At 40.4% G+C, this 27,548-nt stretch overlaps 3 protein-coding genes across 4 annotated transcripts in view; 2 read left to right on the top strand and 1 right to left on the bottom strand.

Annotated features, from left to right (window-relative positions):
* Nucleotides 1-27,548, top strand: part of LOC144649328 (ankyrin repeat domain-containing protein 27-like) — an 82,975-nt gene that overhangs the window by 33,342 nt on the left and 22,085 nt on the right. The window contains exons 1-4 of one of the 2 annotated variants that reach the window (XM_078508816.1): nucleotides 16,682-16,814; nucleotides 19,827-19,946; nucleotides 20,164-20,223; nucleotides 20,420-20,510. The exons of the other annotated variant lie outside the window; for it this stretch is intronic. Coding sequence (XP_078364942.1) covers nucleotides 16,695-16,814; nucleotides 19,827-19,946; nucleotides 20,164-20,223; nucleotides 20,420-20,510 — 391 coding nt within the window. The 5' untranslated portion in view covers nucleotides 16,682-16,694. Of the gene's footprint in view, nucleotides 1-16,681; nucleotides 16,815-19,826; nucleotides 19,947-20,163; nucleotides 20,224-20,419; nucleotides 20,511-27,548 lie in introns of those variants that run through there. 2 annotated transcript variants of the gene reach the window in all.
* On the top strand, nucleotides 106-5,635 carry LOC144649310 (E3 ubiquitin-protein ligase TRIM71-like). Its single transcript, XM_078508785.1, has one exon. It carries the CDS (start codon nucleotides 557-559, stop codon nucleotides 2,912-2,914), a length of 2,358 nt encoding a protein of 785 aa, XP_078364911.1. The 5' UTR covers nucleotides 106-556; the 3' UTR covers nucleotides 2,915-5,635.
* On the bottom strand, nucleotides 6,847-16,585 carry LOC144649309 (malonyl-CoA-acyl carrier protein transacylase, mitochondrial-like). Its single transcript, XM_078508784.1, has 5 exons — nucleotides 16,215-16,585; nucleotides 12,521-12,629; nucleotides 11,876-12,129; nucleotides 11,219-11,397; nucleotides 6,847-9,147 (listed from the first exon to the last, which is right to left on the bottom strand). The coding sequence occupies exons 1-5, from the start codon at nucleotides 16,524-16,526 to the stop codon at nucleotides 8,970-8,972; spliced, it is 1,032 nt and encodes a 343-aa protein (XP_078364910.1). The 5' UTR covers nucleotides 16,527-16,585; the 3' UTR covers nucleotides 6,847-8,969.

Raw genomic sequence — 27,548 nt, 5'->3', positions numbered from 1 at the left:
GGCGGATTTAAAAAAAAAAAAAATTAAGAGAGAAGTTAAAAAGCCGGGGAGGTTGATGGACACTTTCTAGAACTGGAAGACGTGTTTACACCTCCGCAGTAGAAGCTAAGTTGATCTCAATTCTCGTCACGTCCTGTTGTTACGGACCCTTCTCTATTGTTTAAAATTACATAAAATTGGATGTAACATGCTTGTGTTCTCGGTAATTTACAGCCGGCAGGCATCGTAAATACGCACTGCTGATTGGCCACTATGCATGTTAACTGGGATTTTGATTGACAGATAAGTAGTGTTAGAATGAAATGGCCATGTGAGTTCTTTTCGCGCCACGCCTTCTCGTCAGATAACACGGTCTGTGATTGGCGCTTTTCAAAACGGAACAAAAGCGGCTAGTAACTCAAAGGGAACCGTGTGTATGGAAGTGACGCAGCGAATGATCACACTAGTGAATCAGAGAGAGTCGATCACATGTGCTCGCACAACGAAAATCATTCCAACGCATAGATCGCCAAGAACACAGTAATACTGTGGCTTGCGCCCAGTTTATTCAGATTCAATGCGATTATTCTGCAACGCTAAAATGGCCGAGGGCTTGGATAAAATACCTGGGCAAAACAAAATGCCTTGTCCACTATGTCATAACGGCTTCGATGATCCAAAAGTTCTCCCATGTTTACATACTTTTTGTAAGAACTGTCTTACGGAAGCAGTGGAAAGCGGCCGTTTGAAATGCCCAACGTGTCGGCTGAACGTTCCGCTCTCCGAAGCCGGAATCGACGGTTTGCCTACGAACATCTTCAGCCATAATATTTTGGATGTGTTGGTGCCGAGTCAAGGAAACATCGAAACCAGCAGCTTGATTCGAGCAGTGATTCGCGATTGTAGTAACTGCAGTGAGGGATCAATGGTTACGGCACATTGCAAAGACTGCAGTGAATATCTTTGTGATAGTTGTGTACGCGCTCACCAACGAGTTCGAATGACGAAAGATCATCGCATCGTTTCCTTTATCGAAGAAGCGGCAATGATGCAAAGCAAAACAACTATCGGGACTTCCACTCTAGCGGCTTCACCAACCACTTCAGTGTCACCATTGGCAGCGATGGCGGATAAAACTGCTTCTGAAGACTTAATTCGTTGTGGAAAACACGAAACTGAATTTTTACGGCTTTACTGTGAGACGTGCTACACTCCAGTTTGTAGCGAATGCACTTTTCAGGATCATCGAGGCCATAGTTTCCAGTACCTTCGCGAGGCCGTCGAATCTACCAAAGTGATCGTGGGAAAGCTGATCGCGGATGCTAAAATGGAGATTTGTAACTTGGAAGAAAACGTCAACTCTTCACAAGCGATAGCCGAGCAAGTGGAATACAGGGCTCAGACGGTTTCGAACGAGATCAGGCAAACGGTACGAAGGCACATGGCTGCCCTTGAAGAGCGTGAGAGGGAGCTCTTACGACGCGTGGAAAAAGTGCGCCAAATTAAAGGTAAATCGCTTCATTTACAGATTGATGAACTTAAGACTAGCCTAGGTAAAGTACTGAGTGTATGCGAATCATCGGAGAGATCGGCTGAACTGAGCACGGACCCAGAATTGCTCGTAATTAAGGGCCGTTTATCAGAAACTCTAAACGAACTCAGGGCCAAGCGTGGCTTACTGCAGCCCCACGAAGATGACGCCATCTTATTCACACCTCCCGATCAGGCATTGCAAACAGCTATTAGTTCTCTGGGGATAGTTAGTAGCAGCGCTTTCGCTCCGTATTCCAGCGCAACTGGGGATGGATTGAGACGCGGTATTCGCAGCAAAGTCGCAATGTTTATAGTGCAAGCTAAAGACCATCAAGGTGAAAACCGCTGTATCGGAGGGGACCCCTTGCGCGTTTTAGTTCAAGGTCCTGATGGGATCTTCTACCGAGCTGAGGTTAGCGATCGGCAAAATGGAACTTACACAGTTTCTTATCGTCCTCAAGTGACTGGAGAACATGTTATTTCAGTGACAATCCGCGGTCGGCACATCAGTGACTCTCCATTCAAAGTTCTTGTTATAAAGGGTCGCAATTACTCTGGCGTGGGGCCAGTGGCTCGTTTTTTTGGCTCAGAAGGCGAAGCGGACGGTGAACTTTGTCGCCCATGGGGCGTTTGCGCTGACAAAGATGGCAATATTATTGTTGCCGATCGCAGCAACAACCGTATTCAAGTCTTCGATTGCTACGGGAATTTTCGTCTCAAGTTCGGATCTGCAGGCTCCAGAAATGGACAGTTCGATCGGCCGGCAGGGGTAACTTGTGACAATGATGGGCGAATTATCGTTGCCGATAAGGACAACCATCGAATTCAAGCCTTCAACGCCGATGGAACTTTCATTCTGAAATTTGGCGAGAAAGGTTGTAAGAACGGCCAGTTTAGCTACCCATGGGACGTGGCTTGCAGCAGCGAGGGCAACATCCTAGTTTCGGACACGCGCAATCACCGTGTCCAACTCTTCAACCGCGAGGGCAAGTTCCTTGGCAAGTTTGGCTTTGAAGGTATCCACTGGAAAGAGTTTGACTCTCCTCGTGGCGTTGCGTTCAATCACGAAGGGCACATGATCGTCACCGACTTCAACAACCACCGATTACTCGTGATCAGGGCCGATTTTCAGCACGCTTGGTTCCTGGGAGTGGAGGGAAGCAAGAACACAGAGTTCCTACGCCCCCAAGGTGTCGCTGTGGACCAAGAGGGAAACATCATTGTTGCTGATTCAAAGAACCATCGTATTCAGATCTTCCAGCCTAACGGGAACTTTCTGTGCAAGTTTGGAACACATGGCAGTGCTCCTGGCCAGCTCGATCGTCCTTCTGGTATATGCGTAAGCAACGATGGGTCAATAATTGTTGTAGATTTTGGCAACAATCGCATACAAGTGTTCTAAAAACTAAATAACAAACGCTGGGCGACGTGTATTTTTGTTTCCACACTCGTGTGAAGTAGATTTCAAGAAATAAGACTCTTATGCCGTGTGATAAATTTTATTGTATTAACTCGAGCAATTCGAAGTTATTTTCAAGAATTTATTGCATCAAAATGGTGTCAACAAATTTGCATGCTCTCAGAAATCAGTTGTTTTTTTTTCAATCGGTCTATTTCTTAATTAGTAAAAGGCTGTTGTTCCTTTGCTCAAACAAGTTTCCTTAAATTTCCGTAGTTTTTCACCGCTTGCAATTTGCAAAGGTTTAGGCTTTTCTTCAAGTCAATTTTAAACTTATAATATTCATATCACCTAGTTTGTTTCACACCGTTTTGTCGTGGTCCCAAAATACACGTCGTCCTTCGTTCACTACAAATTGAGTTCAGATTTATAGAGCGAATATGCTTCATATTAAATTTACAAATGCGAGGCGCTTTACGAAAATAATATTTGAAGCCTTGAACGCGTTTCTGGAGAGTATTTATTTGATCCATTTATCAAAATGTTACACGAAATTAATGCACGAATGTTGACGAGCTGCAAGTTCGTCCCAATATTTTTTACACCTTATAAGCTTATATTCTATTTAAATGCCACTGTTTTGTTTGATTATTTAATGCGTTTCTCGAGAAAGAACAGCTAAGAGAGTTTGCTATTTGTCTTAGGCTTTCCCTTGACAGCGAAAAGCAGAAGAATGATAGATAATTTAATTTGGACGGTGAACTCAAACAGGCCGGCGGATGAACTCCAAAAGAAAAGGTGTGAATGTTTTCAATAGAAGTTCATTTACCATTCATTTTTCTGTTGAACAGCGGAAAAGCTTTCGGAATTTGCTTTAGCCCTGTTTTGTTAAGCGAAGGTATTGTTAACGCCGGTTCGAAATTTTAAAGCGAGTTCTTGAAATTGTTGTGTTACGTTAGTAATTTTCCACGACTCTTGAAAGAAATTGCAACTCTCCCCTTGGTCTAACAACGGTCGAAAACGTTCTTTTTCGTTTCCAAAAACATTAGAGTTGCTTTTTGATACAATGAAAACACTGAAAAGTTTTTCGGCGTTGCTGTGTTTTTGTGCAAAACAAATTGCCGTTGTTTTAGAATATCCAAAGACAAGTTCCCTGGGGAAGTATTTTTGTTTCTTGAACAAAAGGAAGTGATATTCACAATATATTTAGATTGAAAAGGTTGCCAAAAGCAACGAGTAATTGCTACGAAAACGAATATCAACTACAGAAAATTTGGTAAACGCGTTGAAACGCGGTTGTTGTATAATTTTAAAGGAATTTGCGCGCGCTGGGAGTCAAATTTGTAGTGCTAAACTGTAGTTAAATTTTAGTATGAGTCACCACCCTGTCAAACAGAGCCAGAGTAGCTTTTCAGACAACAAGAAGTCGTAATTCCCAGCCTAATAAATCCCAAAAGATGTGTTATTTTTTTATCAAAGCCATTATTTAGCGCGTCCATGTACGATAATAGAATTTTCCGCGTAGAACATTTGTCAAAGATCAACTTTAAGATATAATTATCGAGATGTATATTCTTAGAGTTCAATACGTTCTTCTAAGACTTTCGAATACTAGTTATAATATTCTGTTTAAGATGTAAATGAGAAATTTAACTATTTTCTTGGCGATCTAAGTGAGACTAATTTGTTTCAGATGAAAAAAAGCCAACTGTTAAATTAATTGTTCCACGAAAATGGTACACTATCGGTGCGAGGTAATTCTAAATTGTAATTTCGCCAAATGTCCGATGTTAATGGAAATGTTTCCATCAATAGATTTAATAGTTACTCCAATATTATGCAGCAGTGTGTGAAGTTAATTTTAAATTATAATTATAATCTGTTCACGTTTGCATCAAAGTTGAAGATTGTTTGACTGGAAAAGTCGTGAGTTAGTTATATATTTCAATCTTTTTTAACGCAGTGAAAAGGCGGAAGAAAATTGATAGTTTTGTTAACAGTTTCCACTCTAGATCAGAACGTGATGGAATGAAATTTTTACATTTCAGCGTCGAGGAAAGAATAAATGAAAAGGTTTTCTGATTTAAAGAAATCAACAAATGAATACTTTCAACTTAGTTGATTTTCAAAGGAATCAAGATAATTGACCAATGTTAGAATCCCATTTAAAATGCACTGAATTAGACCAATGTGCCGTTTATGTAGCAAGTTAGATCAATTGAATTTTTTGAAAAATTCCCATCATATGTTATTGTAATAGGTTCAAATAATAGTTCAAGTTTTGATGATTTCATTCTAAATTAATTCTCAAAGATTGTTCGAGTGTATTTTTAATATATAGCAAAGCAAATGCCCAAAGTTTTCATTGCAATTCATGGTATCCAAGTTTGAGAAACAATTATTTATTGAGCTGCCAAGCTTTCACTCATTCTTATGCTTCCAAAATAGTATTAAAATGTCTTTGCTCTTTTTGAATGTGCCACTTTATAAATCTGTGTATCCTTCCAAGACATAAGAAATCTTTTTTCTAAGCTTGCTAGCTTCTTCGATTATAAATACCTTATATCACTGTACAGAAATGTTCAAACTTGGATGTGATGAATTGCAATATAATTGTGTCGAAAATACTGTTCAAAATAAGGACAGCCAAATGTTACATATAATAGTCTGGATTGTTTCAAACTAATTTATTGAAGAATAAATTTATGGAATTTGAATTTTTAACTTGTTGTGTAGTGTTCTTCATTGATATGAGATTTGGTGATGGCTGAAGTGCACATTTTGGGAAGTCATCGGTACTCGAAAATTACAGACTGGTTTACAGCACAACCAGTGAATACAGCTAGTCACTTCTGATCGCACATCACCACCATAGGTAATTTACAAGAGATATCTTCTTGTGACCTGCCTATAGCAGTGGTGCACAATGCGAATCCGGTCCATTAACAGGCTGCGAAGAGTGATTGGTTCAAATCAGATGGCAGTCATGATAAACCAGTGTTCCAGATAAGAGAAGGGTTTCAGGTCAAAAATCCGACACGATCAGCTACCTGGGAATTTGACCTGTTGGAATTTCTTGTTGACAATTTGCCTAAAAAACTTCAATGGGCCCTGGTGATTGATATAGGCTTCAACTACAAATGCATGTCTTCCCTCACCCACCATTTTCTTCCCCTCTCTCATGTCTGCACGGACTAATAACTTGCTACAATATACAGACTAAGTCTTGGAGTTCTGAAAGTGAAACCTTGGAAGGTTTTTCTTAAATTCTCATGAAGGGTCTTGGTTAACTTCATTTACCCCTTACAGCCTTAAGTCTCCCATTTTTGATCTCCTGGGGGGAGGGGGGACTCCTATATGAGAGGGACAGGAATGCTCGTCTGAGAATTTGAATCAAACCCATAAAGGATACTACCAATCTTTATCGCAGCATACTTGGTCTTGGTTACCTTCATTTACCCCTTAGGGCCTCTTTACATGAGAGTTTTCGTCCCAGGATGACTTTCATCCCGGGATGAATTTCTCTCGGTGTCTGGTCACTTTCTTGTTGCTGTTTACATGATGATACATGATTTCGTTCCGGGATGAGTTCATCCCGGGATGAAACACCGGAATGAAATGTCATTCCGGGATAAAACATGACGGAAAACCTCATGTAAACAGTCCTTCCCGGGATGAAATGTAATGTTATGTAAGCACGGGCGAGATGAATTCAACTCTGGCGGGACGACTTATCCCGGGATGAACACGCTCACGTAAAATGAAATTTTTTTCATCCCAAGACGACATTCATCCTGGGACGAAACTCATCTCGGCTCTCATGTAAAGAGGCCCTTACAGCCAAAAGTCTCCCAGTTTTTGATCTCTTGGGGGGGGGGGGGCGGATGGGGAGGGGGGACTCCTATATGAAAGGAACAGGGATGCTTGTCTGAAAATTTGAAATAATAAACTTCTGTTTATTATGTAATTCTGATGTCATTTCATAAACTACAAATTATACAATTTTGACCCATGGTTTGTTACGCTAAAAATAATTGTTTGCCACTACAATCCTCTAAATGGGATGCTCCTCTATCATTCATGGGTTACTTCCTTTAAGGGTATTTATCAGGTTGTTGGCAACATCCAAACAGTTTGCCCAAACCCATTCATACTCCTCAGTGGAAAAAGACACTGACAGTAAAGTTTCTTTCCAAAGAACATTACGCTTATCAGGATTGAATCTGGACCTCGCAACCCAGAGCTGAGGCCTTCCAAGGAATAAAAGCAACAAGCGACATGAGCCTGAATACTGGCGACACAGGAACATTTTAACAGTGACAAGCGACATCATTACAGCACTGAAATGCGACAACGACACAATGCAACAGCAACACAATAGGGTAAAAAAAAAAACGACAGCAACATTTACAGCTGTTAACTAGGCGACATGTATTCTCAGAAACATGCGACATGGCTACCCCCTTGGAAGGCCTCAGAGCTTAGCATGCTAACAATGAGGCCAATGCACATTTCGGATGAACTTCATTGATATCCTGCATGAAAAGTGCTGTTATGCTGGTTTTTATCTAGGCTTGAGCTTGATTTCTGCCTTTATCTGATTCCTCCCAAGGAGTAACCTGCGATCAGGCTTTCTTTTTTTCGGGGCGGAGGGAAGGCGAAAAAAGGAAAGCCTGATACAATTACTTGTCAAGTCGTCTGCCGCCCCCTAATTAAAATATATGTCAACGTCGTCGAGAATGTCGGAGATGCCATCAGATAAGCGTGATTAGCGCCTTCAAATTATATTTTTACTCTCACAAACATGTGTTTGAATTACCCTTTTTGAACGAGCTGATCGGAATGTTTTTTAAAATTTGTTTTCTGCAAAGGCTGATTTTGTGTAATCACGGTCAGGTCAGACATTTCAAGGCCGTAGTTTTCGTCACTGGCACGATCGTCTGGCGTATTTGGTGGTGTGATGTAATACTCTTCGACAGCATTGGTGATAGATCACGCTCTTGCCGAATCCCGTCGGAAGCACCGCCAAAACATCTTTTCTTTCACAAACTATTCGTCGAATACACTCCCTTTGTTCGTCTTTAAATGTTTTGTGAACAAAACTCTTGAGAGATTTTCTAAAAGCTTGAAGAACTCGCTTTCTACTTCATTCCGCTCAACACCCGCCATGATAACAATCATCTACGCGCGATATTTTTGGACCGGAAATTAGACTTGAACTCAATTAGCCAATCAGGATAGAGTTCTAATGTTGCCTTTTGTTTCCTGACCAATAAGAATAAAGTCCAGATTCTGGACTTTTTACAGACGACTCGACAAGTAATTGTATCAGGCGTTCATTTTCCGTTGACCCCTCCGCCGCGAGAAAAATAACGCCTGATCGCAGGTTACCCAAGGAGCAGTGGCTCTTTTTCCTGAACAGTGAAAACTGATTGAGACCAACTTTGATCCCACAACAGCAATCCACCCCTGTGTGACATCTTTGCTCCATGCCCCTTACCCATTTTGAGCAGAATTCTGGATCTGTCATACCCTGGGCGTCAGAGAGTCTATTTTTCGTTCATGAGGAGCAGTGATCCAGCGCAAGCAGGAACACGTACAGAGATGTCTGTGATGAGGGTGACATCCTAGCACACAATCATGGCTTAACTGCTCAATATGGGAAGAAACCCTCTGGCACCCAAGGAAGATCTGTCACTGATCAGCTAAAATTATTAAATTTTAAGTGATGAGGAAAATTAATAGCCCTTTTTTCTTAACCACAAAATATGGATTCTCCAGTTATTTTAAAGTTAGTTTATAGAATGCAGTGGTATGGCCATCACATCCACCATAAATTACTTTGACTTGATCTGTTCAACTTCAAGATCTTCAACCAGAACTTGAAAAAGATTTTCAGTTCTGTCTTTTGTTCTCCAACCCTGAGGTAATCAATGTAAACTTGAAAGGGATATTCCATAGACCCAGAGAGGCGCATCTTCATTTCCTCTCCTGGAATACGCAAGGTATAAATTCAAAATTCCACCATCCTGAACAAGAACAACTTGAACAACTTGTGTCACGTCTCAAGGTTTGTGAAATCATCCAGGAGAGTTCTGTCAATGCGATTAATCATAGCTTTCAACTGTCTTCCAGGTCCCACTTCATAGATTTTAGTGCTGCTTGTTCTTTCTTTGAATATGTTTTGAATTGTTTTCATCCAGTTAACAGGCTCTACTAGCTGTCGTACAAGTAAGCTGTGAAAGAAAAATTAAATTTATTATTATCCAACTCCAGTCAGTAGATCACAACTACCGGTAGTTAGCTTCTCTTACCAGGGATAGAAACTAAAATCTAGGTTTTGGCCACCAGGTTTAGCATTCCTACTAGCCACTTTGGCTAATGGAAAAAACGGAAAAGTCAACGGTATATCTTACAAGTGAAAAATTACTTTTGGCTAGTAAAATCCAGTGAGTTAAAAAGCTAGTCTCGAGCCCTGCTTACCATGAAAAAGAACATCTAATATCACCAAGAAAGTAGATTATTCATTTAAGTTTGAACATTCTTGTATTATCATAAGCCAAATTAAAATAACAAATCAAAATGTTGCCTATGGAATAAAACAGAATCATGAAACCACAAGCATTTGTGGCTTTGACATGGCTTGCATGCTTGAGTCATTATGTAGCACTCAAAAAATATTGCCCTTCAAAGTCCCACAGAAACCGCAGCAATACACAATAAAATTAGTGAAAACGATAGGGAAAGGAAAGATACACAATGTAACTGTAGCATTTGGCACATGACTGACCTTCCACAGCATATTTAATTTCATTGTTAATTTTTATTTCGTGCTTGGCGTATGGTGAAATTTATTCGAGTAATTTGGAGTGTCCAAGAAAATGCAAATTTCAAGCCAAAATTATAGTGGACCACTCAGTGAAGAAGATATTTGTGGTTTTAATTGCTATAAATATCATTTTATTCTATCATGATAACAGAGACCTTCAATCTTCCCAAGAAAAACTGGAAAAGATCAAAGGGCACTTTGCACAACTTACTAAACCTTAGAATTTAACTAGCAGCTGCTGAAATTTGCCAAATGCTTCGGTTGGCTTAACTATTTTTGAAAGTTCATGAACAATATTATCACATTCTAATCTTAGATAAGTCAAACAAGTTTTTTGAGTGGCCCTTGTAACATGCCATAGCTTTGATTTTTGAATAACACGGCATTGGATTAATTCCAAGTTAACACAAAAAAGTTTTTTTGGCTGACCATCAACAGTTTAAAAATTTCATTCGAGTTGGATTAATGTTTCCGGTGTTCATTAATCCTCTTAAGAGGTTCTTAGCTAAAGATATCTGAGGGTAATAGTCTATTTTAAAGCAGCAACAACAGAAAAAACAAGATTAAAAGAAAATGAAACATGGTCCAGATCTTGCAAACTTGTTTGGAGAACTTTTCTTTTGACATCTTGATTTGTGAATTGTTGACTTAAAACAATTCTTCAGTGATTTCCAAAATATTGTATTGTCTGTGAATGTACGAGTTCACAATTTACATTCATTGTTTCTTCAATCTATGATTTATAGCAAGCCAACTGTCTAAGAATTTAGCAGTGGAAAGTGTAGCTATTATACCTGCAAATTTTTTGTTAGTGTTTTGAAGGACAATGCCGGCAGCCAGACAATCCTAGAGGGTTAGTACTTTCAGCTAAATAAAATGACACTCAGTTTCAGGGACACATACTTTTCAAATCCTTGCTTGAAGCCTTCATGTAAGGCTCACAAGAAAACATACCGTAATGTAAAATATAGAGCAGTTTTCAATTGAGTGTCGTAAAACCAAAACCAAAGTTATCACTCTAGCCAACCACAAAGAACACAGACAATACAGTAAACTAATCAAAACTCCTAGAAAATACATGTAGCTGGCACAAAGCACGGGAAAACGTGTGCGAGCGCGTCATGATTGGTTTTGTGTTTTACTTCTGATTGGCTGAGAAAGTGGCGCAAGATTTTTAAACCAATCACAACGCGTAGTACTTAATGCAAAATCAATGCAAACGCGTATTACTTTCGACACTCAAGTGAAAACCGCTCTAATGTGAATGTAGTTTTGCTGAAGAAATCAAAACACACTGGGAATGGAGAAATTGGTTTCTTATGCAATAAGGAATTAGAATTTTTACAGAATTGCTATTGAATGCCCTAGCTGGTTACTGCAACAGAAACCAGAGGTCAAAACTGGTCCGATAAGCTGGCCGGTTTCATGCCTAAGATGTGACTTGCTTAGTGCAATCTAGACTATTGCAAAAAATTTACCTTTTTATCTGATCAGGGTTAGTTAAGGGTTCACAGCTTGTCCCAGAGTACACTGTACACCTGGGTGTTTGTATGTTGACAGACTCCAGCACTCTTCTGAGAGGTTCTTGTGCAGATGTCATCAATTTGGTATGAAATGCACCACTAACAGGAATGAGCTGAGCTTTCTTGATTCCATGCTGCAGGGTGAAAATTATGAAATAATTTAGATTTTCTTATACATAAAGGGAAAAATTTCTGTGATTATGAGATTGGTGATCTTCAGCAATCTTTTGAGAAAACCAACAAAATATTCTTTTGGAAGCATTTTCTGACGTTCCCATGTAATGTTTGAAACATTTTTGGAAATCTTAACAAGTCTAAAAGATAGACTGAAATATTTACAAGTCTTTGAAAATCTTTAGGACAACTTCTAAATCTCAGAAGGTCTTTGTGTAATCTTCAGGTCAATGCACGTTGTCTAAACCAATCAAAATTCACTAATTTTGCACTATATGTTATGATGTTTCCTAACTTATTTGCCAGAAAGGTACACAAAATAGGCAACCACATTCTTTGATTGGTCATGTTGTGTGATGATTTAGAATAAATTTTCAACAGCAGAGGTCTCCTAAAGAGTTAAAGTTTGTTAATGGCCAATACAGACCTAAAACACACCTTAGCCTTTCCAAACTCCACTATGTACTGTACAGATGACTTGTCGCCTCCCAATACCCAGCCCCCTGGGAATAGATAATTTGCTACACAAGCTACAGGCTCCTGTGTACCTCTGCTGTTGGACCATTCTTTAGCAGTATCACATAGTAACTGGACATCCAGGTCTGCTGGGCCCATAATCGACACCATGCCGCTGGGCTGTTGATCAGAAGCTTCTTGCATGGCTTGTGCACGGACTTGTACCACTTTTAAACCTGTTTGGAGGAAAGAAGATTTGTCACCAAATCCTTACAGTTTGTATAAAGTATACAACCTTTTCAGTATCAAAACCAATGACCAGCACTTAATCTTTTGGTGATTAAATGTTCAGATATTTTCATTTTTACAAATTTAAATTTTTTTTTTTTTTTCATGGATATTATGTGAGGTAAAATGTGCATCACTATCAAGAATTATTCTTGAATTTTAAAATAAAATTTAATCCGCACTAATAAAAATCAGCCCTTGATAAAAACTTCAGTATCAGTTCACTAATGAGTTAGCGCATAGTAAAGAAAGAAATACATTCCAAGGTTTTCCAGTAATATGTATTGATTTGTATGATGAGTCATTATCTAAACATGATCAATAAATATAAATCCCTACCATCTTCAAAAGAAAGTGCTCCAGAAAATATCAAAGCTGACACCTCTCCGACACTAAACCCAGCAGTAACTGTGTGTGTATCAGGTTCATCTGGCCAATCAGGGAAGACCTACATAAGGATTTTAAACATCACCCACTGATGTCAAATACATGGCTGCCTGAACCGCCACTGTTGCTAAGGCTTGACTTGTTACTATCATGCACTTCTCGAAAATATCCATACCCTTAGGTATTCCCTATGGAAGGCCAGATATTCTGAAGGGGGGGGGGCACATCTTTCAACGTAAAGTATAAAACTAAACTGGAATTTCTAAAGGGGGTAGGAGAGAAGGAGATGAGCAGGGAGGGGGAAGGGGGGTGAGGTGAGAGGTTCAAACCACAAATCTTTTCCTGGAGGTATGGATATTTTTCTGGAACAACATAAATAAAAGCTAATCACCCAACATTGTCCATCAAAAGATAGGGGTTGGGGGGGGGGGGGGGGGGGGGGGTGAAAGATAGGAACATAAAGGCTGCTGTATGCTCTTGGGTTTACATTGGTGTAGGTAAAAACCAGTGAAGTTTTTTCGGTTTTGGGGCTAAATATTGTTTCTCTGTTCTATATTGTTTTAAGTTTGTTTTTTGATTTACTTCACTGGTGGGTTTTACAGGTGTTTATACTGGAGATGGGGCAAGCTCTTTTGTACTTCAACATGTTCAAATAAGGGGTATGCTCTTAGGTCCCTTCCCTACTGGCTAGACTTGCTACTGTTGTCAGACAAGATAGTCAACTCTCGCCTTGCAGACACCCCGCTAATGCTAGGTTGCAACTGACATCACGGTGGGCAAGCTAGGGAACAAGAACAAAGCATTTCCCTCTGCTGGGAATTTAACATTTTTATCATGCAAATTGTGCGAAAAATTTATTTTATTGTTTTGACCCCCAACATATGGCGGTTTTGTCACATGGTTGCAAGCCAGCAATTAAGGACAGGAGTTGAAGTCCCAGCGATTACAGACACCAAATTGTGGTCTTAAAGGTGTCCGTTTAAGAGGGAGTTGACTGTATTTGATATTTTTATCGCCAGCTTTATGCACCAGTCATTTGAAACCCCCTCCCCCCCCCCTCGGGCATGAGCGGGGCAAAAACTTCAGATTCACTCCATTTTGGTCCCCCGTTAAGCAGGGGATGCGCCAGAAATCACGGTCTTCGCATCCCGGACTGGGGGAATAAGCCGGGCACTCACTCCATGGTCAGCGGTTTGCATTTTTGCGGCGCATGATAATTTCGCATACATTATTTATGTCGGCTCGCTCAATCGATCAGCCAGTATCGCTTTAATATTCGCTGTATTCGCTGCCTTCTGCACGATGCTTTGTAAAGTTTGGTACTGAAATGTAAAGAAGGCTGTGTTAGCCGAAGATTTTTCAAGTCTGGTGACAAAAGGTAGGCATATTTCAACAATATGGTATTGATATAAAATATGCTTGACTCATTGCTCTGATCTCGGAAGACTTGTTGACCTCAGTCTATGACCTATTTGAATTTTTATTAAGCTTAATTAATTAATTAATTGATTAATTAAGTTAAATTCCTTTTACGTTAAATGTTAGTTTGACAATAATAACGCGTTAACAACGCTGGAGACATTAATTGAAGAGCGGCGGGAATAAACGGCCCCTGGACTTTCTGACTAAATCGAACATTATCGAAACAGCTCCAAATTGCGCATGCAGGTTTGTTTACGTGTGCTAAACACTGTCCTGTGTTGCATTCGGCTGGTCTTTTCTTCGTTTTTCAGAAATTATGTATGCAAAAAAAAAAGGCATTTTGCAAGCTTACGTGCTCCCAGTCAGCTAGCAGTCTGAGTTTTCCAACGCATCGCGTGTACATCTTTCCCTGTAGGGTTTTCTAAGCGTCTACGGAAGACGAGAAACCATTTAACAAGCATTTCTTCGACTCGCTGCGCATGTCTTTTGTTGATTTGAGTAGCGTAGGACTGGATACTGCATTGTGACGTAAGGTCACATGTTAGAGGCGGAAGAGTTTGAATTAAGCGAAATGGCGTGTCTGTGAAAGTAAAACGGAAAAGTTTATAGTTTAAGCTCGATTGCGGCTGCCAGGTGGTTGAAGGACATCATTAAGTCTGAATACCCGTAAGTTTACAGCATCGCTCGAAGAACTGAGTGATGTTTCTGCCTTTGTTTTGTACAACAGCGCTGTTTAGCGCTTCGGAAAAAACGTTGCAAACAAGGTAGTTTGAGCCTGGCCGCATAGAAGGCCTAAAACAAGAGGTTTCTTGCCGGGAACTTCGTCAACGCGAGTTTTACAGGGTCCGCTTGGGTTCTGCCGCGACAAAGTTGCCGAGAAGTGACCTGGTTTTAGACTTTAAAAAATTCTTTATAGGTTTGGGGGGGGGACCTCCCCTTGCAAAATTATTTTCTGTGCCTCATTAAATATTCATCAATCAATAAATCAATCAATCAATCGATTCGTGCCTTAGTTTATCTTGTTTTCGCGGGATTTTGTAGATGTGTGATGATGTAAGGAGTGGAGATAGAAGTGAGAGCAAGCCGGCGGCACTTAACTGAAAGCAAAACTAGTATAATGTGACAACACGAGCAAACGTATTCAATCAACAATCAGTCTTTATTTCACTTTCACCTCAAAATTACAGCTAACGGTAACAGATTACAATAGTCTTGCCCGAAACAACAAAAAGAAGCTAACCGCAAGCAGACTGCAGTGAAAGCTAGCCGCTTGAAACGCTAACGCTAACCCTAACCCTTAAACTTGGGTTTAGCTTTTTAACCCTAAATTTGAAATGAAACCCTAGCGTCAGACCCTAACCCTAACCCTTGGGGTTTAGGGTTAAGCTTTTTTCGCTAGGGTTAAGCTAAGGGGTTGGGGCTAGGCCTGTAATCCCAAAACTTTAGCTGACTTCATCGTTTTGAGAAACAAAAGGTTTCCTTTGTTTATCGTTTGTAAAAGAAGAGACAAAAGAAGCCGCGCGAGCAAAAACCTTGTCTTTTTGCATGTGTAATTTTTCAAAAACGAAACAAAGACCAGTGAAATGAAAGACAGGACATTGTTAAGCACACGTAAACAAACCTGCATGCGCAATTTGGAGCTGTTTCGATAATGTTCGATTTAGTCAGAAAGTCCAGGGGCCGTTTATTCCCGCCGCTCTTCAATTTATGATGGTTTAAGTTGAGTTAAAATACAATGTAATAGGAAGTTTCTAGTTTTAGAGATTAACAACAGAGAGCCGGCTATTCAAACAACACAGAGCATATTGTAATATCATCCTGCATTTCCATATAAAGTTGAGTTGGAAATTTCAAATAGTCGTCTTCTTCCTTGTCCATCGGGGAGCCTTTGCAAATGTATTCCTAGCTGCTCTGAAATCAATGTGTTCATTTCACGGCTACCAACGTTTTTATCATCCATTACTGTCATCCCTTGTTGTGTTTGGCTATAACAAGTTTTCAACAAGGAATTACCATGTGTGTGGATCATATAAAGGGGCGGGGGAGTTCACCATTCACTTTTCTCCCGGGGACCAGGGGCTTCACTTGCTTTCACTTGCCAAAAAAGTGAATGCCCCGCTCATGCCTGGGGGAGGGGGGGGGGGGTCGGGGGTTTCAAATGACTGGTGCATTTACTCATATGGAAAGAACTTGATTTTTTTTCTTTTGGCGGGAAAAAATTTACCTTTGTACCTTTGAGCCTTTCATCCTGAAGAGCTGCAAGAGAAGCGACCACAATTGCAGGCTGGCAGTTCACTGTCTTATTCAACTCTTCCACTGGTCCATTCAAGCACAAACTCAGTAAATCATAGCCTAACATCCTGTTTGCATCCTCAAAAAGCTTCACTGCCGTCCGTTCTGTCAGCAAGCGTTTGCACATGCCGACATGCTGAGCTCCCTGACCAGGAAAGAAAAAACAAGTGCTAGAACTATATCTGAAACGTCCATGACATCTTTTGACAAAATACCGCAAGGAAAATAACGTTCGTCCAGGCATATTTTGCTCAAGAACTTAAGAAAAATTCGTTGAAAAAGTACATTGTTGTACATGTATGGAAGTCGATGGAAGTCGCCATTTTGTTCACTGAGCCGGTGAAACCGCGGTCATGCCAGCGGTTAATTTAGTAAATCTCTGCGCGAGTCTGTGGTCTGGGCAGAATCCAAGATGGCGGAAGACGTGAATCTCCAAGGTTATGACGAAGACTTGTGCGAAAATCCTTTCTTTAAATACATGCAAACCAAACAAAAACAGTTATATGATGAAGCAGCTAGCAACAGACGGACGGTAGGTCTGATTTGCTGTTATAGTTTAGCTTTAGTTTTGTTTTAAAGAACTGTCAGGGTGTTTGTCCTGATCCAGTTGCCTTTAACTCGAATTTCCTTCTTGTTTTTGTATGTTTTAAGACTTTTCAAGCATTAGATTTAATTTATAGACTTAACAGCCTAAATAGATTTTCTGTAACTGAACAATAACCCGACAATTTGAAGCTGTCCCTTAAAGACGTGGATACCTGGCTACGCAGTCCCCCTTTATATGTATCAGTCAAATTGAAGGTTCAACATCCCCCCCCCCCCTGGGCATACCCCGTGCATTCGACGCATTTGCCTTCCCGGGGGGAAGGGAATTAAAATAATGGAAGTCTTCCCGGGTGTGGGGAATTTGATTCGACCACATAGGGGGTGGGGAATTTGAACGCAGACTTGATTTCTGGTTATACCACAGGTAACCAAAGCGTACTATGAGAGTTTGTATGGATGTACTAAGAAGGCTTGTATGGATTTGAAATAAAGATGAGAAAAAATATATCTTTTTACCGGTGAAAAGTTATAATGAAACTTTAAACCTTACCTGGTGTCACGTTTTTGTATTTCTAGTGCTTTAGAAAGTCATACGCGCGATTTTCGTCTTAACCGTCTGTTGCGTACTAAAAGAAAGACAAGGTAGGAAAGCAAATTCGAAAGGCGAACGCAGGCCTCTTCGAAAAACTCGCTAAAAGTACCTCAAAACCAGACCTAACTCGATCTTTTCCCTTCACGATCCAAGAGCGATAATTATTCCATCTTTCTATGTAATTGAATTGCATTCAAGTTGAAGTTTGGAGCCAAGAACTTCATTTGAATTCACAACTTCGGCACAAATCGGGCGCCATTACGGCCGTGAAATTCAAATGCGAGCACCTAGCTAACGGTCGAGCCTAGGGCGAGTACAAAATCCACCCCATCCGGGGGAGACAGAGGAGATCTCTTGTAAGCACCATCTCATGCTCACTACAGCCACTATAAGTTAATTTTTGTAACGTTCGGAACGGTGCACAGATTTGAATGTTGATTGAATGGGTTGCTGACGTTTGGGTTTACCCGCCGTTACAAAAATTAACTTATAGTGGTTGTAGTGAGCATGAGATGGTGCTTACAAGAGATCTCCTCTGTCTCCCCCGGATGGGGTGGATTTTGTACTCGCCCTAGGCTCGACCGTTAGCTAGGTGCTCGCATTTGAATTTCACGGCCGTAATGGCGCCCGATTTGTGCCGAAGTTGTGAATTCAAATGAAGTTCTTGGCTCCAAACTTCAACTTGAATGCAATTCAATTACATAGAAAGATGGAATAATTATCGCTCTTGGATCGTGAAGGGAAAAGATCGAGTTAGGTCTGGTTTTGAGGTACTTTTAGCGAGTTTTTCGAAGAGGCCTGCGTTCGCCTTTCGAATTTGCTTTCCTACCTTGTCTTTCTTTTAGTACGCAACAGACGGTTAAGACGAAAATCGCGCATATGACTTTCTAAAGCACTAGAAATACAAAAACGTGACACCAGGTAAGGTTTAAAGTTTCATTATAACTTTTCACCGGTAAAAAGATATATTTTTTCTCATCTTTATTTCAAATCCATACAAGCCTTCTTAGTACATCCATACAAACTCTCATAGTACGCTTTGGTTACCTGTGGTTATACGTGCCCCAGTAAATGCACGTGGGTTTATAAGCAATCTAATCTATCAACTTTATTGGTCTTAAAATTTTACAAATAAAAGAAAAAGAAAAGGACCAAAAAGGAATTGCGCGAACGAGAAAATAGTAACCCATGCGGGGCGCAACCCTAAGGAGGAGACCGATTATCTTCTATGTATTAGCTATAGAATAGAGGAAAAAACTGTGTGGTCTGTTTATTAAGCTGGTAGGCAGACAGGATTTAATGAGCATAAGAAGCTACACAGTTAAAACAGTTATTTGTTAAACTATTAATTTTTCCCGGGGGTGGGGACATTTGATCACTGAAAATGGGCTTGTAGTGAGGCATTTGAATGGTTTTTTGGCCCATGAAGGTGGGAATTTGAACGCAAATTTTCCAAAAATTCAAATGCCTGCGGGGGAGGGATGTGGAACCTTCGATTTGACTGATACACTAGCTTTATAACGTTTCTAGAACAATAAACAGACAGTGTGTGTATGCTCTTCAGGGTACTTGGCTACAGCACTATGGCTTTATGGTGCCACAGCATTATCAGGCGAGGGTCCTCGCCCCTCGCCCCTCACCCCACGATATAGCCACATAGCTACGTAACGACTGTTTTAATAGAGACATCTCTGTAGTGGTGTAACCACTATTAATATGAAGAAGTGTTTTAGAGTGGCCAGCTATTATACAGATAATTGTTTTCTTTGTTAAATGAAGCTGTGGTGACCTATTTCTACAACTAAGAGAGGCCGAGAGGTACCTGTATCTTATTGTCACTTATTTTCACGGGAACTTAAATTTGCGAAAATGAGACTGCCAGGGGGGGGGGGGGACTTAAAGGATCAATATTTTCTTTTGTGACATCATGTCTGCAAAAGGATAAGGGCCTGCAAAGGCTGTATTCTGTGTTTGAAGATGAATATATTGTTTAGTTATGGATATTTTTCACGGGAGTCCAACTCTGGCCGAAAAGAAATACACTTATTGCTCTTTTCACATTTACATCTGGGGCTAGGCGAATTTGCCAAATTTGACCATAAGGTCTGGTGGGGCATTTGAACACCACGTTTGGCCTGGGGGATGGAAATTTGAACAACCCAGACTTCAAAAGTTCAAATGCTAGGGAGTTGCCTGGGAAATGGGGAGAGGGAGGGGGGAGGGGGAGGGGTTGTTGACGTTTTTGGGTACATTACATTAATTATCTTATTCTTCATAGTGTTTGGTATTTAAATTGTTCTTATGAGATTGCAAAAAGGGCTTTTGTTGCTTTTGATGGTGCTGGGAAGCATACAGTCACAGTAAGCACCAAACCTATTTTTATTGTGTCAAACCTTTACACTGCAGATTATTGTTCCAAGACAAGGAACTCTACCAAGAGGAAGCTTTACCCTGGGCCATGTTGAAAATCATGTACTGCAACCTATAGAGGGGAAACCCTCAGCATTTAAAACTCTAAACAATAAGGTAAGACTGTACTTGAATTGAACTGTATAGAACATAAAGCAGAAAGTTATATGGAAGCTCTAATTCTGTCATGGCCAAGCATGCCATACAGAAACACTGTCCAAACTTAGCTACCCTAGTACCATAAAAAAGCTACTATTTTTGCACTTAGAATTAACACCAGAAACCCATAAGGGTTGCTGTTAACACTTAAAGCCTCTTCTACTTATCTTGGCAGGAGGTGCAAGTCAGTGGGGAGTTTATAGTGACAACTGAAGGTTTTCAGGATGTGAAATCAGTGAGTTTGGTGGAAAATTTAATTCTCTGACTAGTACATCTAATAGAGAAAATACATTATGCAGTACTAAATTAAATTACTTTCAACTCATTTGTCATGGTACTTTATTTGCTGCAATAATTTGTTAGTTACAGTGCAGTTTACATGAATGTTGAAACATTTTTTCCGTTTGTCCTTCATCTTTGTATCTCTGTAGGTACAAATACTATTTGAAGAAACATTTTTTAATAGCAACAATCAGAGTTTTCCAGTACTGTGTATTGACCAGCCATTAGAGGGAGGAATAGGTATGTTATTTGTCCTATGAATTTACGTCAGACAATAATTTCAGTAGAATTCGGATTTCTCAAACTCCTGAGTTCTCAAACCAATTTTCATTTCTTGTGGAGGCTTGAGTAATCTAGAGAAACGTTACAAACATTGAAACTATGTCAAAAAATTGTAAAAAATATGTTTTGCGGGTCTTCAATTCGGTTAACCTTCAATGCACTCCAGTAAGCCTGTTTACTGTTAACAGCCCTTTTTATTGGACGGTATGAGAAACACATTCTTAACTTAAAATTGAAACATTTTTGATTTAAGTTAACTGGTAGTCTAGCGGTTAGCATGGTTGCTCATGATGTGTGCGACCTTCCTTTTTTTAGGCGAGGACGTAGTCTCGAGCCTAATGTTATCATGTTAGTATAAAGCGATTTTGGATTCTTCGTGTTAAGATGTGATGATTCGAACCGAAGAGGACTGGTAACTAATAAGACCATGGTTTGAGATTTGTTGGCGTCCGCCATCTTGGAGTGTTCGGTCGAGGCTGTCGAGCATGTGAGAATTTTTTGCAGCCGGAAGCCTTGACTTGATTAGTAGCTGATATTTTTTTCGCTCACTTACAAACTTTTTGTGATATCAAAGTACACAAAAACGTTATCGACACACCTATAAGTCGAGGGACTAAACTATTTGTGATTTGAACTACCGCCTGGCGACATTGTAACCTAAGACGAGAAGTGCAGAAAACGTACTGGGACAACTGCAGCTGAGGTGAGCTATCTAAAGTTTATTTTGCTTGTACTTTATTGAATACCGTAGTGTTGGAATAACATAATTGTCAAAGTATTTATTGAATGGAAATAACGATTTTAAAAGTGAAATATCTGCCAGATGTTGTTATATTTAATTTGCTAAAATTTATAGATCAGAAAGCTCATTCGCGATCACTTCTGTCGACAGAACGTTTTCACTCTTACTACTAGGTCAGATTTCAACATTGATTTTAATAGTGGTGTACAAAGCAGCAGTAAATCTATATTATTATACATTGGTGTCACCAGCTTGATTTTGATTGGCTATAAGCACGCAGCTAATTCTTGCTTGCTGTTTCTCTTACGTCATACCTACAGACATTAGATTTTACATATGTAGAAGTGACGTCATACCTACAGACAATAGTTTTATGCATGCAGAAGTGACGAAAGGTTGTAAGCTTATAAAAGTATATTTTGTGCGCGCTCTTGTCTTTACAAGTGCAGCTCAGGAATGTGCATAATAAAACAATTATTGGATTCGGTTTTCGCATGATAGCGATAATTATCAAGGCCTCAGTTTCTGTTATCCGCCTCAGCCTTCGGCTTCGGCAGATAATAGAAACTTTGGCCTTGATAATTATCGCTATCATGCTCAACCTCATCCAATAATTGTTAATTAACAAATGATTGTACGCTTTTATAAGTATAAATATTAAATTTTAAGAAATTGAGTATTGTATTGTAAGTAGTGTGTTGTAAACAATTTAATTGTCATGTAGGTAGTGTAAGCAGTGTATTGTACTGTAAGTAGAGTAAGCTTTGTATAGTAAGTAATAAGCAAGGCTTTGTATAGTAAGTAATTAGTAAAGCCTTGTGTAGTTAGTAATTAGTAGTGAACATGTCACCTTGTAAGAACGTTCTGTGTGTGTTCTGCAATAAAAAAAAATAAAAAAATGATTGTAAAATATGGATACAAACAAACTTATTTCAGGCTTTACCACTGATAACAGAACTACAATTGATCATATATTTATACAAATCTAAATAAATCAAGAGTCCAAACTGGTGTTCTAGAGACACACCTCAGTGACCTTAAAGCTGTGTGGTTAACAACCAAAAAAGAGTATATATGTTGTGGTTTAATTTTATATATGGTTTAAAATTTTTCAAACCAGTTGATTTTTATTTTCTATTGTCTCACATTCATTATCATAATCTGAAACAAAGGGAAATAAAAATCAAACTGGTTTGAAGAATTTTAAACCAGAGATAAAATTAAACCACAACATATACATTTATTTTTGTAGGCTATGATAACTAGTAAATGTTCCAAGAAAGATATAATGTACATGTAGAAAGATGTGTTTCAGAAAAAAAGAAAAATTTAAGTGAATTAAGTAACTACTTATGTTGCATTAAATTGTTGAAGTTAATCAGTCTTGGTGTCTGTTGTGTTATAACCTAGGGGACTGGGGAGGAGCACATGGTCTAGCTATCCAACATGGCGTAGTCGACATCGAGTTGTGCGGCCATTTTTCAATCTGCTCGCCGATCGCTATCGATCATAGACGTTAGAAGCTTCATTTCTTCGCTCTAGGGGCGACGTTTGTCTCAACTATAAAGGAAATGCCACCCAAGCCAATTCCAAAACCCTCCGAGGGGGCCAGTGCGAGTCCAACAACAACATCTGGACCAAACCTTCAATTTATTTCTTCTGAAATTGCACGAGTGCCGAAGCTTGATATTGCAACCTCTACTCCAGACGGATTCCAAATTTGGAAGCAGCGATGGAACTCTGCAGTGACAATTACAGCTTTCTCCGATCTTCCTAGAGAAACCCAACAAGCTCTATTTACAAACGTCCTGAGCGATGACACCGTTAAAAGAATGAACATCTTAGGGCTACAAGATGTCAATGCTATCATTGAGTCTTTCCAAACCCAGGTATGTGGAAGTACAAGTATCTTTGTTCATGAATACGAGTTTCACAACAGGTCCCAAGGGACAAATGAGTCTTTTGAAGAGTTTTACATTGATTTACAGTCCCTGTTGAATAAATGCCAGTATGAAGATTGTTGCAAGACTGAAACTAGAATGTCATGTAAAGAGCGTGTTCTTCTTGCAAGATTAGTGGCTGGCATAAGTTCCAATGAGGTTCGTAAGAGTCTTCTGTGTATTAAAGATCTAACCCTCGAGAAAGCTGTTCAACATGTTCAAGTTGATGAAGCCACTTCATTTCAAGCAAACCAATTTTCTTCTCAAATAAACAAAACTGGTGCTTCTGCCTACAGAAAAGGCAAATCAAGCAATAACTCTGACAACAGCAATGCACCTCCTTCTGACATGTCAGAAGACAGCCCTAGGAAATGCAAATTCTGTATGAGGTTCCATGTATTCCGAAAGGAATTATGCCCTGCAAAAGATTCTATTTGCAAAGCCTGCAACACCAAAGGCCACTGGGCCAAATCCCTCATGTGTCCCAATAATTCTAAGACTGGTCCAAAGCGACCCAGCGAGGATAGGAAATCAGATGCTCATGCAGCACAGCCTGGCTCCTCTGGAAATCCTTCTCTTCAATTGATTTCAGCTGATGGAAAGTCTCAAATAAGCCACACTGCATCTGTTAAAACTATCAACCTTTCTGCTATTCCTAGTGTTGGAACTCACTGCTATGCTCACTTTGTTATTGGCAATCACAACTGGATTCAGCAGTGCATGGTTGATCCTGGTGCCAATATAAACTGTGTTGGTTATGACTGGATCACTCGTTTTGAAACTCCTGAATGGAACTATAACCTAGAGTGTGGTTCCGTTAAAGCTGCTGGTGGTCACAACCTTAAAGTTGAAGCACGCGTACTTCTGAAGATTTCCTGGCCCCCAGAAGACCCAATTCTCTCAGCTAGCCAATGGTTCCACATTATCCACGGTGAGGATGGAGTTGTCCTTGGCACTCCTGCTTGTCGAGCTCTTGGTGTCATAGATGACCAGTGGCCATTGTCTACTTTGGAAGAAAAAGTCAACCCCTCTTCTTCAACTGTAAAAACACTGCAGGCAGACCCTGCCCAGTCTTTACCTGGCAGCACATTACAGGACCACCTACACTCTGACGCCAACAATTTTGAGTCTCTACCTCCGCCTCCAGATGATGACCTGTTGTCTCACTTGAACTGGATGCACCATGCAGCAGATGACGTACAAGTAAATGTGATTGGAACCTCTTCAGAGCCAACCATCGCCGAGAGTTCAGAAGACTCTGATTTTTCATCCCTCTTACACGATTATGAAGACATCTTTGATGAGACTTTTCTTCCTGCCATGTCAGGTGAACCATTTAAGATCAATCTCAAGCCCAATGCTACACCCTATGCTCAGTTAAAGGCAAGAAAAGTTCCAATCCCTTACTTGGAGCAACTGAAGAAACAACTTCAGGAGATGGAGCAACTTGGAGTAATCTCACCATGCGAAGAACCCAGCCCATGGTGTCACCCAATCGTAATAGCCCCGAAGAAGGGCACTGATGAACTCAGAATTTGCATTGATTTCACTCGCTTGAATAAATTTATTCAGCGTGAATATCATCTCAGTAACTCTCCTTTTGAAGCTGTAACCAGCATTCCTCAAGAGGAGCTTGCATACTTCTGCAAGTTTGATGCTCGCCATGGTTACTGGCAAGTTCCACTTCATGCTGAATCACGTCCTCTCACCTGCTTTATTACACCATTTGGTCGATTTGTGTGTAATCGAGCTGCATTTGGAATTAACAGCATCTCTGAATGGTACAACCGCCGCATGGACAAGGTCGTTGCTGGCCTGGAAGGAGTTCGCAAAATCGTTGATGACATTCTGATCTATGCACCAAGTCTGTCTATTCTGAAGATGCGCACCTGTGCCTTCCTTGATCACTGTCGTCAGCATGGTGTCACGCTCAAACAAACAAAGTCGCAGCTTGCCGTTACAGAAGTCGAGTTCGGTGGATTTCGTCTGACGAAAACTGGCATCCAGACCAGTCCTGACCTACTAAAATCTATCAGGGATTTTCCTCGCCCACAAAACCTCACCGATCTCCGCTCATGGTTTGGGTTAGTAAACCAGCTTGGCAATTTCTCCAAGGAACTCACTGCAATTATGGCACCCTTCCGCCCTCTTCTTGCAAAGGATACAGTGTTCCAATGGTTGCCTGAACATGAACATGCCTTCCTGGAAGCGAAATCTCGCCTGAGTTCCACTCCTGTGCTAACATACTTCGCTGTCAACCAACCAACTATTCTTGCTACTGATGCATCTCGTCTCAAGGGACTGGGTTTCGTCCTCCTACAATTGGTAGATGATGTCTGGAAACCAATACAAGCAGGTTCACGCTTCTTGACTCCTGCAGAAAGCCGCTATGCTATGATAGAACTTGAGGCTCTTGCTGCCTGCTGGGCAATGAAGAAATGCAACATGTTTGTTCAGGGTTTACCACACTTCACCCTTCTTACTGACCATCAGCCTCTCATCCCAATACTGAATTCTAAGGGAATTGCAGATGTCGAGAATCCCAGACTCCAGCGACTTATGATGAAGATGCTGCCATATTCGTTCACTGCAGAATGGGTGAAAGGCAAGGATCATTTGGCTGCAGACGCTCTTTCTCGTTTCCCAGTGGATGAGCCATCACTCGATGATGAGCTATGTAACATTCATGCTGAAGCAGCTGTAAAGATCCAATTTGCTGATAAGTCAACTGAAGACCTACAACTTCATGAAGTTTTTCAAGCTCAGCAGACAGACCCTCAGATTTCTCAAGTTACAGAGTACATCAATTGTGGATGGCCTAAATCACTAGAAGAAGTAGCAACAGTTGCAAAACCTTTCTGGCCTATCCGTCACAACCTTTACCTCGTTGCACCAACCACTGGCAGATCTATTCTTGTAATGAATGGACGAACTGTTATTCCATCCTCTCTACAAAAGAAGATGCTTTTGGTTCTGCATGAAGGGCATCAAGGTGTTGATAAAACTCGCCGCCGTGCCCGTGCTTCCATCTATTGGCCTGGCATAGATCGCGAAATCGAAGACATGGTGAAACGATGCCACCAGTGTCTGACACATCTTCCAGTAAATTCTAAAGAACCACTGGAGCAGCCACCAATACCAACAAGACCTTGGGAGAAGCTAGGTGTTGACCTATTTAGCCTCGATGGAAATGAGTACCTCATTACCACCGACTATTTCTCCTTTTTCACTGAAGTGCATGATCTAAAGAAGAACAGTAAGGCGCCATTAGTGATCAAGGAACTGAAGAAGACTTTTTCGCGCTTTGGAACACCTGTGGAAGTAGTCTCTGACGGTGGCTCTCAGTTCACGTGTAAGGCCTTTGAAGATTTCTCACAAGAGTGGGGTTTCCAACACACTGTGTCATCACCTACACATGCGCAGTCAAATGGCAAAGCTGAGGCAGCCGTAAAAAATGTCAAAAAGCTACTCAAGAAGTGTGGATCAATGAATCATGATGAATTTTGGAAAGGTATGTTAGCAATCCGCAACACTCCACTTGCCTGTGGGAAGAGTCCAGCTGAGTTGTTATTTGGCAGAGCACTGCATGACTTTCTTCCTCGAGTCCCAAACCCTAAGGAAGAATTTCTAACTCCCACCACAAGGAAGAAAATCCTACATGCCAAGAGTAAGGAGAAACTCTACTATGATAAACATACCAAAGTACTACCTCCTCTAGAACTAGGATCCCGTGTCGCAATTCGCTCTCGCAATGACACTGACTGGTCCCTTCTTGGGACTGTTATTGAAATTAGACCAAACCGTACCTTTGCTGTCGAAACTGACCGTGGTTCGGTGCTCATCCGCAACAGAAAGTACCTGAAGCTCACAATCTGACAATGTGCCTTTTCTACATGTTTGCGTTCCTTTTTTATTATCTCCTAAAGAGGGAGGGAGATGTTGTACGTTCTCTGATCTCCTCCTGTCGGGGGAGGGAGATGTTGTGTTATAACCTAGGGGACTGGGGAGGAGCACATGGTCTAGCTATCCAACAGTGTCTAAACAAATATGTGTTAAACAATTATTATTTTTTTCAACTATTGATTCTTTCTTTCATTATGTTTACAGAACAGAAATAAAAACAACAACAACAGAAAACATCCAAGATACAGTTTTCAAAGAATCCACTGACAGCTGTGCTTTGTCCTAATTGCTTCAATATGTTTAATCTGCACTTTATCAAGAAGCACCATGAATGTGTGAATGAAGTTATTGCATTGGAACTGGTTATTGGCCTCTATTTTGCCCTATGCAATATGTACATAATAAAAAGCC

The sequence above is a fragment of the Oculina patagonica genome, chromosome 4 (assembly GCF_052425735.1).
Source record: "Oculina patagonica isolate OP01 chromosome 4, crgOcupat, whole genome shotgun sequence".
Classification (NCBI taxonomy): domain Eukaryota; kingdom Metazoa; phylum Cnidaria; class Anthozoa; order Scleractinia; family Oculinidae; genus Oculina; species Oculina patagonica.
The sequence above is the reverse complement of the archived record's forward strand: the minus strand, read 5'-3'. Positions and strand labels throughout refer to the sequence as shown.

Bases quoted from the DNA above. Each gene is read 5' to 3' on its own strand.
- LOC144649310 (XM_078508785.1), top strand. From the start codon at position 557: ATGCGATTATTCTGCAACGCTAAAATGGCCGAGGGCTTGGATAAAATA.
- LOC144649309 (XM_078508784.1), bottom strand. From the start codon at position 16,526: ATGCCTGGACGAACGTTATTTTCCTTGCGGTATTTTGTCAAAAGATGT. The intron at 12,130-12,520 runs GTAGGGATTTAT...TCCTCCAAACAG, and splicing joins AGCACTTTCTTTTGAAGATG to GTTTAAAAGTGGTACAAGTC. The intron at 9,148-11,218 runs GTAAATTTTTTG...TTTCTTTCACAG, and splicing joins AACCCTGATCAGATAAAAAG to CTTACTTGTACGACAGCTAG.